This window comes from Argiope bruennichi, chromosome X2 (genome assembly GCF_947563725.1).
Source record: "Argiope bruennichi chromosome X2, qqArgBrue1.1, whole genome shotgun sequence".
Taxonomy (NCBI): domain Eukaryota; kingdom Metazoa; phylum Arthropoda; class Arachnida; order Araneae; family Araneidae; genus Argiope; species Argiope bruennichi.
This window is the reverse complement of record NC_079163.1, coordinates 127,985,009-127,999,092: the sequence shown is the minus strand read 5'-3', so window position 1 is coordinate 127,999,092 and position 14,084 is coordinate 127,985,009. Positions and strand designations below refer to the sequence as shown.

The 14,084-nt window shown below is 29.8% G+C and overlaps 1 protein-coding gene across 1 annotated transcript in view; it reads left to right on the top strand.

Moving 5' to 3' along the window:
• The window catches only part of LOC129960091 (uncharacterized), a 244,023-nt gene extending 230,551 nt beyond the window's left edge, over positions 1-13,472 (top strand). The window contains exons 12-15 of the mRNA XM_056073199.1: positions 856-959; positions 3,823-3,996; positions 7,334-7,424; positions 13,032-13,472. Coding sequence (XP_055929174.1) covers positions 856-959; positions 3,823-3,996; positions 7,334-7,424; positions 13,032-13,195 — 533 coding nt within the window. The 3' untranslated portion in view covers positions 13,196-13,472. The remainder of the gene's footprint in view (positions 1-855; positions 960-3,822; positions 3,997-7,333; positions 7,425-13,031) is intronic.
• The last annotated feature ends 612 nt before the right edge of the window (positions 13,473-14,084 follow it).

The window sequence follows — 14,084 nt, the reverse complement described above, 5'->3', positions numbered from 1 at the left end:
CAAATCTAATCTAATATTTTCTAAGGTTCTATACTGCAAATTTGTAGCATTTGTGTATTGAAGTTTGTTTCCTAATAGAATAAAATATATAGTATGAAAGCTATTGGTGTATTTTAACATTTTTTGTCATACAAAGGAAGACAAACTGCGAATTGAATACATAGATATCAAACGGTAATTTATAATACTATTCACTATTATATTTTATAATATTAATGCTTTTGAAAATTACTCTTTACGGTAAACCTTCGATTAACATAAAAAATGAATTTATTAATTTCAAAATTAACAAAGAGCAAATATCGAAGAATTTCGTATTTCATACCAATATTTTTGAAAAACACGAGTTAAATTATGGATGTATAAAATGTGCTTACATTCTAATTTACACTCAAAAGCTAATTTTTGAACTTTTTATACGTTCATTTAATAAGCATGTATTTTCCGTTTTAAAATATTTCAAATGACTTTAAAATTTATATTTTCTGTTGTTTAAGTTAATAAATGGACCTACACGATTAGAAAATGCATTTAAAATCTCTAGAAAGTTTCAGTTTGATGTTAGAGTACCAAGATGTTTTCTGTTCTTGTAAATTTTTCGTTCGAGAATTCACAAAAAAATATCTAATTTTAAAAATTTCTCAATTTTAACTTCTGTGTTTAATTCATCACAAAATTAACGTTAAACGTTTTCATTCATAGTCACAGTATTTCTCAGTGTATAAGCGTTGTTTAAAAACTTCTTATATAAATTTTAGTTTGTGAATCAGAGTACCTAGTTGAGATGTCCATAAATATGCTTTAAATATTATACTTAGCTTTGTAGGTTAAGGCAAGCAATATTTTTCTTTCTAGTCAATGAAGTACTAAAGGGTTCTGAAATGAAAATATCATCTCTTATTCACAAGAGTATTCAGACTGTGGCTGGAGTCAGCAGTCAAAGAGTGTATATGTCAGAGGTAAGAATTCAAAAAAAGAAATATATATATATATATATTGATAATTGCTTATTACTGTTCTCCTATTTCAGTTACGAATTAAAAAATAATATAACGTAGTTGAAACAAAAGAAAGCAATTGTTTAGTTATAAATAGTTTCATTGTGTCATAATGTTCGCCCACGTACTCTTGCGACAACAAAAATATACAGTGATAATGCACAAAAATATAAAAAAAATTGCCACAGAGTCTTGGGCCGAAATTCAGTCAGTCATTCATTTTATCAGAAATCCTTATATTTGGTTTAAAGAAAAGCGCCATGCTATTACACCTCATAAAAACCAAAGATGTTTGAGAGGACTTTCCTGTTGAATAGTTGTTTGGACTTCAGTTTTTGATTGATCGAGTGACATTATATTTGTGATGCTTATGTTATACAGGTTAGTTGATCACCTCTGTGTCCATTAGCATAAAATGTTGGTTACGATATATTCAGAATGGATTTTTGTACATAATGCCATTGTCTGAGGCATATTTTAAACACCCCACTCCCCCAGTTGTTATCTGCAACAAGACGGACCTGTGTCTTTGGTTCGCACATGATGTTCGATATTTCGAATACTGTCCAATATCATAGCAGAGATGTAGAAATATTGTTGAGCATTTTATACTAATAATACTGAAAAAGCAACGAAGCAGGTTGGTATGTGTATGTTTTGATAAGCTCAATTTTTTGCGGAAATCTGTGTCTATGGCTAGGTACAACCTTAGCATACTGTATTATTGTTCTTATTTTGCCACTGTGGCCTTTACAATCAAGTCTACTAATGCCATTTCGACTTTCTGCGTTCAGCATTTTGAGATGAGACTGGCATTTTTCATGCAATACTTACTTTGGTCACTTCACTAATGAATACAGTGAAAAGTTTCTTTTTATAAATGCCATTAATGGATTACCATTTTATCTTATCTTCCATTGAAATTGTTACTGATTTCATGATACCTTGTATATTCAAATCATCCTTTGCCTGGTTTTGGCATTTTTGTAGTAAAAGTCGTCCTTTGCAAAACTGAGATCGAATCATTTCATAATTAAAGACCGTTAAAGAAAGGTTTATATGATTTTAAGCACATTTCAACATAGTATTTACTTATACTTTCAATTAATAAAATCCGAAATGTCATATACGATTCATTGATTATTAATAAAAATAACAATTAAAGCCTACAATTCCATAGGACTCATGTCTTACAGTTTTCGAGAAAGGTCCTAAAACTGGGAATTTACAGGTGAAATTTCTGAAAATGAGAAAAAATATCGTTAAAAAGAGAATCGTTTGTAAAGGATGTATAAAAAAGGTGAACCCAACCGAAAGAATCCAGTCGAAATTTAAACTTGCTTGCCTGTCGGAAATGAAATCTCCAGGCGTATAGTATAAACAGGAGGGAGTGATCGAAAACACATCAATAACAGAGAAGTAATAAATTCGGATCTCTTTTATGAAGTGACATTAAGAGTATTGTGTATGAACCTTACGTGCCTTTTCATAGAATCTGTTTGTCATGACCACAACTGCCGATATATGTGGAGTGTTCGATATTTCACGATATATATCGATATATTATAATATGGCTTATTAAATTTTGGGAAAGATATTGTGTGATTGGAAGATATTTGTGAAAGAGTCAATTTATTATTTCTGTGTTATTTTTGCTCACTTAATAAGGTCAACATTATGTGCATTTTACAGCCAATAGTTTTCATCTCCGACCCGAGAAATTACCACGAAATTAGCTGGATTTAGTTTGTACTCCTATTTTTCCTGTGTGACCCATCTTTATAATCATTATGTATTCTTTCAGTTACAATGTTTTAGTTTGATGGAGTTTACTGGCTCTAAAACCATTTCTGATTATGCAGCACCAACCATAAGGTATATGCAAACATATGGTTCACAAAAAGGCGCAGGGTCACATTTTAAAAGGTTAATTAAAACTTCTGTTCAATGTTACAAATATTCTATTCTAGATTTAAAAAAACTGTCGTATAGATTTGAAACATTAAAAGAGAATGAACAATACTCATATAAGGTAGAAGAAACCACTCATTTTTAAAAACGTAAAAAGATGAGGATAAGGCACTTTATGAAGAATGTCTTTTAAAATAAAGTGAGGAGAATGAAAACATTGAATTCGTTGAGAATTTAAATGTGGGCACACTATAAGAATGGACAGTTGAAGAATGGATTTAGTTACAGTTACTCTATAAAAATTCAGTTACAGTTGGTATAAAGCTATGAAAAATGACAGAAATTGCATATTTATTTCGAATACAAAGATATAAAATATCTTTCACAAAATTTTTCGTTCTATCAGTTACAATTTTACAATTTAAATCTTCCAGTAATAATACTGACATTGAGTTTTTGTGTTATCTGAAATATTTTATAGTATACATGACTTAAATATGAAAATATTTTTTAACAGTAATTTGCAAATGATTGTTTTATTTTAAGAAGGAGACATAACAAGTTTCATTTATTAATATTATTCTCCTATATCGTATTTTGGGAAAACAAGCGTAGAATTTTTTTTTTGAGATAAAGTGCTTAAGCTTATTTAGTATGAAACGCTTTTTTTATTTTAAAAAATCATACTTTTTATTGAAATATAGAACAGATCATACAGGAAAGAGAGAAAAATTCAAATATATTAATAACTATGAAATATATTCTAAATGACTAACTGTCGAAAAATTTATGTTTGGAGATATCGGGTCAAACTTTGTTATCGATTGCCGAAAACCTGCATGTTTTCAATAGTTCTTCCTTGCATATTATCTTATGTCTCGAAAATGTAATACTTCTTTATATTAAATTTCAGGTTATTGTAAATAAGAGATATATGTACGCCAGGTTCAAGCTTCTTGCTCCTCCAAATGCTTTGTATCCTGAAGCAAATTCAACTAATGAAAGCACATTAGATGAAGCGGTTGCGAAATTAAGAAAGTCTGTCGAAGATAACACATTCAACATTTCCCTTATAGTTAAAGGCGAAGTAAGTTTAATATTTTCTTTAGATTTCTACATCAGTTGTGAACACTCTTATTCGAAAATTTTGATTCATACTATTTTGAATCAAAATAGGTTTATTTGAGACTTCAGCGAAATACTTAATCATAGTTAAATATCAAGGATAATATCGGCGCAGGTACCTCACTCTCAATTCTACTATACCTTACCAATTGTAGGATATCTGATACCAATAGATAATTAATTCTTTAATCATCGAGTCCGATCTTCATACAAGCATCTATCTGCTATTTCTCAAAATTTTAAACTGAAATTAAATTATTCAAAGAAACAATGTTTCGACACACAAATTATATATAATTCTCAGACATCACTCGTATTCAGTGTATTCTTGATTAATGAATAAAATGATATAAAAAATTCCGAAAGATAAAGTGCTATTTAATTAAGTTGGCTGTTCAATAAAGAATGGTAGATAGTAGTAAATAGTTATAATTTCCGAAAGTTATCCTCCGAATTTCGAATTTCTTTCTCAAAATACACTCATTTACAATGCAGTTACCCGACCCTTTTTCCAGTCATCGAGTAGATAATGGAAGGCCTTTTTTGACAGGCCCTTCAAAATAATCTCCTCAGCTTTTATTACTACCTATGATGAGGAAAAATACTTACCCTGTAGGTGCTTCTTCAAATTCGTGAAAAAAAAAATAGCCTACTGCTAAATAAGAGATACATTAATTTTGAGGAATATATGTGACTTCAATTTTTGAAAGAAAACAATGAGGAGTCTCGAGTGATGAAACAATGAGGGGTAAGTAGCATCCAATGAAATGCCCAGCCTTTATGATAGATCTCCTAACTGGATTGGAGCACGGGATCCATCTCTGTTTGAAATCGACTTTCTTCCCTCTTTAAGCATTTTCTAGCTGCGCTATAGGAAAGGACGTAAGTTTCCTGTAACATACCATAGGCTTCAGTAGACGATTTTCTAAACCAAAAACAAAATTTTGACGTACTTGTCGTGCGTGTCCTTCATTTCTAACGTAGGCGACAATGAAACGGCGCGTATTTAGTAAACTAATAAGGTCATAAAGTAACGTCATAATCTCAAAACAGCAAAGCAGTACCTTATATGCATTTAAGAAACTGTGAGAAAAATATTTTATTAACTATCCAAAATTGCTCAGAATCCAATTCTAGTTAAAAATATCCAATTTGTGTTGCTTTCCATTTCAAATCAATTATGTGAGCCAGTTATATAAGTGTGATAATAATAAATTTCTTAAAATTAAAGAGAGGAAAATAAACTCATGATAGTTCTTTTTATATTTTATACTAACTGCCGTTGGTGACTAGTTTCTTCAATGAGATAGAGGATTGCTGAAAATTTCGATTAAAAATTTTCTGTAACTTCGTCTTAATGGTTTTCCCAGCAACATAGATTTGAGCAACTTGTATATTCATATTATTTCAGAGGCTTTACACCATTTAGTTCACTGTACTATGTATTAGTCTTGATGGGTATTTGAAATTTTTTCTCTGAAATTACCCTTAATTGTAAGAACAACAAAATTTTATCAAAGACATGTCTCATATTCAAACGTACTCGAAACAGAAAATAAACCGAATAATTACATCGTGATTATCAACAATGGGAAAAAGAACTAGAATGAAATATTACTTGCAAAAATGAAAATGTTTTCAGTTTTACTTCAATTATGAAATATATAGTTTTAAAATACGCTGAATATAATTTTTAAGAATTAATTAAAAGTAGAAAAAAATTGGTATCATGGAAAAGATATATGCATTCTTTCATCTTAAAATAATTTAAAAGTAGTTTTTATGCTATAAAGTTTTCGGAAGTTGTCACGGAAAAACAAAAAATTTCGAGTCATTTTTAACTTGTAAAAATTCTTATTAAAATTTCCAAAAAATCGCTCTGAATGCACCTTCTTCCTCTTCCGTATACAATGTTTGATTGCTTTTAGTCCAGAAGTCTGGTTTGTAGAGCGTCAACGCACACATATTTCTTTATTATTAGAAAATATTAATGTTTCATAAGATATCTATATACTAATTAGATTTTTAAAAAACACTTTTCGATGATCCTTTGTATTACGATTGTTTAAAAAAATTTTCGCTGGAAACTCCAATAAATAATTAGGTTTCAAAATTTAAAAGATGATACAAGTCGATTATCCTGTACTCTCAAAATAAGACAAACAGTAAGTTAATAATATTTATAGGAATTTAAAATATTCGGATCAAGATAATTATGTTTATTTGTTTTGTTTGATTAGTATCTCGTCACTACGATATCTATGAGATATTGGGAAAAGAAGTTTTTAGTTTTGAAACTTCTATTCCCAATTGGAAGTTCAATAAGAATTCAGTTGAGAATTTCTGAGATTTGTCGAAGTAGATTGAATGGCGGCTCAACAGATTTTTGTATTCCAACAACAATTTTACATATACAAAATATATTCATACGAATAAAGTGATTTCCTTCTAAATCACAGATATCTGATAAGATGCTTTCTAATCTCACGTTTTCTGAAGTGTGTCCTAGTGGGAAATATTCGGCACAAGAACGGAAGTTCGAAATATTATTCCATCGTCGAATCGTCATATAATCTAGCTCAATTCACGTCTTCTCGATTGTACTTCACGGATGGCTGGAGAGATGCTGAGAATCGCCTTCTGACTATGATTCAAAAGTACAAGGTCCGGCCTTTAAGAGTGCTTGTGCTGCTTCAAAAATAGGATGTCAATATAACTTACCTCATTACTAATTTCTATTAATTAATTATTAATTTCGAATCTTAAAATAAAGACAAAAATCATATTTTAAAATGTCTTTCTCGAAATGCGGTTGAAAATATATATTCTTATATACTTATTTGCGGAAGTGTAGTTGTAAATCTGAAAGAATTGATTTTCTCTCACAGTTTGTCGATAAAATGTTAACAATCAAATGGTATATCTACAGTTCTACAATGTAATATCTATAGTTACCTCGAAAGTTTTATACATCTGCCACTCAGTTTCAAATCAACCATTAACGTTCAAGGAAAAAATAACAAATGACGAGCCCCTAATTATTATAAAAATCGTTTGATGCATCAGTTCCGAAATAAATGAAGGATGAATTATAGTCATATGTTTTACAATAAAATGTAATCAGCTTTATAGACTTGGTACGAATGATATGATTTTGTTGAAAACAATCATCGAAAGTTGTGGGATAAAATATGTAAACTAAACACAAGATTTCGAAATATTTAAATTCATCAAAAACAACCAGAATTTTTTTTTTTTCCTTTTTTTTCAATTATGTGAACTTACCATTTTTTTTAAAGCTGGAATACCTGAAACCTATACGAAATGGCCTGAATGAATTTTCCGGGGATCTGAGAATTGAAGAACCATCTACAGCGACTTATAAAGAGGGTAATTATGTGTATGCATTTCATTTGAGAATGTACCTTTTTTTCAACGATTATGAATCTTCTTAAAACAATTTTGTAAATCTACATCCTAAAACAAATGCAGTTTGCTTGACTAATTTACAGAAGGAAACATGAAATTCAGGATGAAAAATCATAAATGCTGCTATATGTAAAGGTATTATTAACGCTGATAATTCACCATTCTGCAATCTGATTGTTAATATGCATCATAACTGTACAATTAGTTTCGGCATTGTAAATTGTGTTCAGTTGCATCTCATTAATATGTATTAAGCCTGAAATGCTGAATCCATTAACGTTTAACATTATACTAGTTATTGATCACATACTGGATTATGAGACAGAAACTACGAATCTAATCCAAATGCAGGATTTAATGATATAACGAACTGAGAGATTATAGGTTTCATTTAAAACTTTATTTTTTGAATTGAATTGAATTGACTCAAACATTGAAAAATGCCTACTTTCTCAACAAGTAGCAGATGAATTAATAAAGAAAAATGCCAAAGTACTATACACAATGATGAGGTAGTGCAGAATTCAAATATCGTTTCTTGAAATCCCTATTTCTTTAGATTCTCCCTCCAAAGAATTTTAATAAATAAAAAAAGTTTAATACACTTGATTCCTTCTGTTATATAGGATGATCTTAAATATGATGAGGATTTTTCTACTAAAAACACTTCTTTTTAATAACTGGCTTAGTATTCTTTGACTGCTAAGGTATTCTAACTTAATGAACCTTAATTACGTTTCAGATCCTGGAAATGAAATTATTTTAGAAATGATATTAAATTAACTTCATTATTTGAATTATTTAATTTCTCTAGTTAAAAAAGTTCTACAAAAATAAAATTTTCCAACAACCGATCAAACAAATTCTTTGCAATTATTGTAAGTTAGACAGCAAGAACCTGGATTGGCAAATTGTCTGGATAGTTCTATTTATCCTCATAAAAGAAGGGAAAAGAAGAAAAATGAGAATGAAGTAAAATAAATGAAAACCTCTCATTCATTCTGGAAATTCATACTTTTATTCAATCAGTATTCACTTGCTACTTCAGTACTGATATAACATGGAAAACAATTTCAAAGTACGTTAGTTTAGAAGCCTGCCAATCTGCTTTGATAATGGTTCGGAACTTTTAATGACTTAAAAAATTCCTTTATGAGATGAATTCTTAAATAAACAATCATTACTGTTTTGCTGATCTACATTGAAATTATTTGTTCTAGATAATTGCCCTTATTACCACATCTCTAGAAAATATTTGCATATAAAAAAATGTCTTATTCATTTGCTTCAGTATACTAACTTTTCCAACGGGTTGAAGAAATAATATAAAAGAATAATTTTTACTTTGTGTTCGAGATGATACACATCATGTACCATAAATTGATCACAATTTCATTTTTGAAATGAGTCTGTTTTTCTTATAATTTAAATATTTATTTGTGTATCATGAAGTACCATATAAAAAACTGTTTTCTTTCACCGTATGTCTTACATGTAGATTTATCCCTAATGAGAGAAGACAAAAAGAAGTAATTGGTAGGAAACAACCCATCATTTTTTCTTATAAATCTTCATCTTAAAAGGTTGATTTGAGATTTCATCCATCCGTAATTTAAAGCACACCGTAACAATATAGGCATTTGGATTCTTCTTTAAAGTAACAATATAGATACAATGATATTTCTTAATTCCATAACGTATTTTTTTATGAAAATGGATTTTTGCTTACTTTTCATGTTGCATGCAGTTAATTTATTCAATGACTTTTTGAGTAATTGAATTAATAAACATGCATTTGATATTGCAGATTTCATTTTGTGCCCTATTAAAGATGACTCACGTCCCTATTATTCTCACACCTTCATTTACATAATTTATTTAAAAATAAATTTTATCGCGTATATTACGGTAACAAATCAATTCACCTTTACCAACGTCATTAATTTTATTCATCGAATTACCGATACTCCTTCATTGAATTCTTCTTTTGTAAAACACTGATAGTACTTTTAGATTAGTGTTGGATGGCGTAGTTAATTTATCTTTATAATGGGCCAAAACTCTTCAGTCTGAACGCTTTCAAGAGAAAAGTTATTATTTCTCCTAAACTGAACATGGCAGCGTAAGGGATGAGTGTTAAGAATACACTATTTTAAAACCAAAGAAAGATAGAATAAATATTCAAGCAATAGTTATGAAATCCTTCTTTCAAAATATAATTCTTAATCTTTAGACTATGAGCTACAGACACGCAATAATCCATCAAGAACAACTACACTTACAGAATTTAAATGCGAGTTAAATATCAAAAAATAAGAGGCTAAAATTTGAACGACGAATTTGTTCGCATTTCAAAATCTGAATCAATCTTATTGGGAATTGAATTAAATTTAGGTTTCGAGATTATATTATTTTACTTTTTCCATATTATATCAAAAACAGAATAAGCTACTGCTCTCTAGTAAATGTGTAGTCTTATCATACTTATTTGGTACATTACAGTTCAAGACACGATTTAGATAGTCATAAAATGAGCACCGAATACTTTTATGTTCTCACAACAAATATCTGACAAAAAAATAGAACAAATGAAAGAAGGAGCAATACTTTGTATATGTTATTTTGAATTACATCTTGGTGCTCTATACTGGTTGGACAGAAATAGAGAAACAGACGAAATCGGGAATCTAAAACGTTTCAAGGAGCGGTTGGAAAACTCATCAGACGAGTTTATAAGAAAGTAATCAAAATGCAGCAAGAAAATGAAATGCGAAATGTGAATTTTATGTCAGTACTCACCAAAGGGAAAAATAAGCAAGAGCAATCTTTTGGCATGTTTTCGCGTACTCCCTAATAAATTTGTATAAGCCCTCCTCCCCTGAGTAAAGTTCTGGACCTTGGCAACGGCACGAGTACTCCGAGTTTTAGCTTCAGAGGTCCTCACATAAGCATTCCTATTGTAATAAAGAAAACCGTTACTTCTGTATTGTAACATTACACACAGAATTACAATTACAATCGAACCATTTTTTTTGAGTTATCGCTTTTACATGCATGAGAAATTTCCAACAGATTTCACGGATATGGTTCTAAATTTGATACTGACTTCATTTCAGATGCAAAACTTGTGTGTATCAAATTTTATTTATGTTCTTTACTTTTTGTAGATACAGTGTTTGACTGTGTTTGGCTAGTCAGATAGATATATTTTCTCTAAATACATTCATTCAAAATTTGATAAAAATCTACAAATTCGGTGTTAAGTCCACGTGCCAAATTTCTTCGCCTAGCTTTAAACATTATGGAGTTACATTCACAGATGGACAAAAGCAGAGACAGACAGACATAATTCCCAAAATGTATTTTTCGGACTGGTGAGGTGTGAAATGTGGAAATTCATCAAAATCTCAAATTCTAATATTTTGGCGATAACAATACATCCACTTCGCATAAGAGAAAGTAAAAAGAGTTATTCATTAAGAAGCTATACAGACTCTGAGAGGACGGGAAGCTCCAGAATGAGATAATTATATTTATTTAAAAGTTTTCGATAAATCAAAGATAAAATAATGAAAATCCTCTCTGCACCGATTACCAGCTATAAAGGTATCAAGTAGTTATGTGTAGAAGTCCAGCTTTAGAGTTACTTTTTTAAAAATTACCAGGGGTTTACTCTGACAATTTTTTTTTTTGCGTACACTTGAATAAAGATATTTCCCCTCCTCCCTCTGCACAAAACTGTAGACTTTCTACAAATGCTCAGATTTTTATTTTGTGTGTCCAGCACTTGAGCACTTAGTACGAAGTCGTATAGTGAAGAAAACCAAGAATGCTCTTTGAAACCTTTTTTTTTTGGACCGATTGAAAGTATTTTCCAATACAAAACTATATATATATATATATATATATATATATATATATATATGTAATCTTGTAGCAACGAAACAATAAACCGATACTCATTTAACTAATCTGTCACGCCTATTAGTTATTGAATTTGTATGCATACGAAAGTGCAGAAGGTCAAACAGATTTGATTCAAAATCTCGGAAAAAATGTATGCTTAAAATATTAAAATTATATACCGAGTTTATCCAAGCTGGTGCGTTTTTGAGTTATGGAATTTATATGCGTCTGTAATTACAGACAGACAGGCAGATTGACGGTCAGCTACTTGGTAGATTTGGGTTAAAATCAGATGCGAAATCACACTTTAAATTATAAATTTTTTAACCAAATGTTATATACCTAGCTCTTTGCTTTTTGTAGTTATCGTGTTCATCTACACTTGAATTGTCAGACAGACAGGCTTCCTGATATTGGATTTCGTTCAAAGTTTTCTAGAAATCTACAAATCTGATGTAAAAGCTACATACTAAATTTCAACTACCTAGCTCCGCCCATTTTTGCGTTATAGGGTTGATAAAGAGAGAAGAATACTATTTTGAGATTATATGACTCATGGGGGTCTAAAACGAGGAGATTTGTCAAAATCTAGAAAGCAAATTTTTTGAAGATTACAATAATTAATTTTTGTATACTTCGTATACGAGAAAATAAACAATGGAAATGAGTTCCCTTTATAAGACAACATCAGAAAAGGATGATTGTAAAATATAAATTTCCAAGGCATCAATCATATTCTCCGAATTTATTATAAATGAAGTATGTTCAGATATAGGAGTTATCATTAAGTTTTTCCTGTTCACATAAATTTAGTAAAATAAATGTGGAATAATTTTATCCATAGCTTAGAAGCAAAATGAAGAATAAAAAAAAAAACTCCTTGGTAAACAATTGTATTTTACGAAATACAATATATATATGCAATTGTAAAGTACAATTGTTTCGTAACCCAGCTTCGCTTACGATTAGGGGATTTATTATCAAATATTTTCTATTAGTTAACAATAAGCAAATTGTATACATTTAGTCGATAGTCGATTAAGCCTATTAAGCGCTTAAATAATCAAAACATTTTATCGACATATGCTTTAGAATCTTCATACCCTTTAACTAAATTTCATGTAAGAATTTCTTAATTTGCAGAATAAAAATCTTTAAATAGCTGTAATTCTTCAAACTTAAATTATTTTATAAAAATAATTATAACAATATGTAAAAATAAATAATTAAACTATTTGCTGCATGATCTCATTTATTACACGAAATGGAATTCAATCCCGATTTGGAGAAGTAATTCTGGTATATGAATTTTACGAATATTTTGCTCGCTAGGTTTGATAGTAGAAGAATATTGATATCTATAGCATTCTATTAATAGACATATATGCATTTCTGACTATTAAATGAAAATTATTCTAACAAGGTTTGGAGATTTTATATATTTATGTATATGCACATGTCGACATAAGGAATTATAAGCTATACTTTTTCTTGCTTACTAGGTTGTCGGCTAAATATGATGGCCTTTCTGTGACTCAAATATTACCATTTTATTTTTATAATTTCTTAAAATCTTTATGGGTAATTTGTATATACTCTAAGTTAATTCAATTATTTATTCATGCATAGCATCACTTTTAACACTCCATTTTACTTTCGCAGGTTCTGTGATAGCCCTTACAATTGGAATGTTAGTTTTAGGATTCGTTCTTGGAGGTGTGACTCTCAACTTAGTTGTGAGCAAGAAGTATGGAGTATCTCTCTGTCAGAAAAAAAATGTGATTCGTGATCCATTTAGTAATTCCCTCGGAGAGAGTTCAATGTGAATGTGGTTGAGTCTAAAGACCAAGCAAGTGTAAATAACCGAATAGTTTATTTTTAAAAGGGAGATTCAAGAGAGGAAAAACTGTGTCAGAAACTTTTATGTCATAGTTGTGTACGCTTGTTCGATTAGTAAAGGGATTTTCTTTTGGAACTATAATGGAACCAGAAAACAGTCTTGTGTTTCTTCTTCATTGTGTCTGTAGTGTTTCTTCTTCATTGTGTCTGTATTGCTATATACAGACGGATTCAAAAGTATTAAAACAAATTCTAACTACTTAATTCGTCTGTTTCTTTCTACTATTTAGTACTAACTAGATTACACTATTCATTTTCAGAAACGTTCTTTCATAATGATTCGGCCAAGAATTCCAAGAGTACTTGAGTTTTTAGTGAATTATTCGTAATTTTTGTATTAAATTATAAGGTAAAATTATATCAGTCTAAGACACGAAGTTTGAGAAGTCGATGCACGTATGACTCACGGTAACTGGGACGTTCACAGCAACGAAAAGCGCCGAAATTTAATTTTTGAGTAATGGGCACTTTTACCTAATAAATATTACATATAACAGAAATTTAGTATGCATATATATCGTCGATACGGTTCAAAACCTCGCAAGACCAAACTATAATAAAAATGCGATTTATTTGCGATGCGATCGAGAAATAAACCCCTGGTGAGTCAGTCCCTTTTGAACAGTAATTAGTGTCTTCTAAACAATTTCCATTTTTCAATTTTGACATGAATTTTAAAACAAGTCGACAGTATATATACTATATACATGTTGTCGGCAATATATGAAAAGTCTACACGCCATCGAATTTCGGGAGTCTTTAAACAAAGTATTAAATATAAGATATATTTTCTTTAAGTTTCATATAATACTTAAG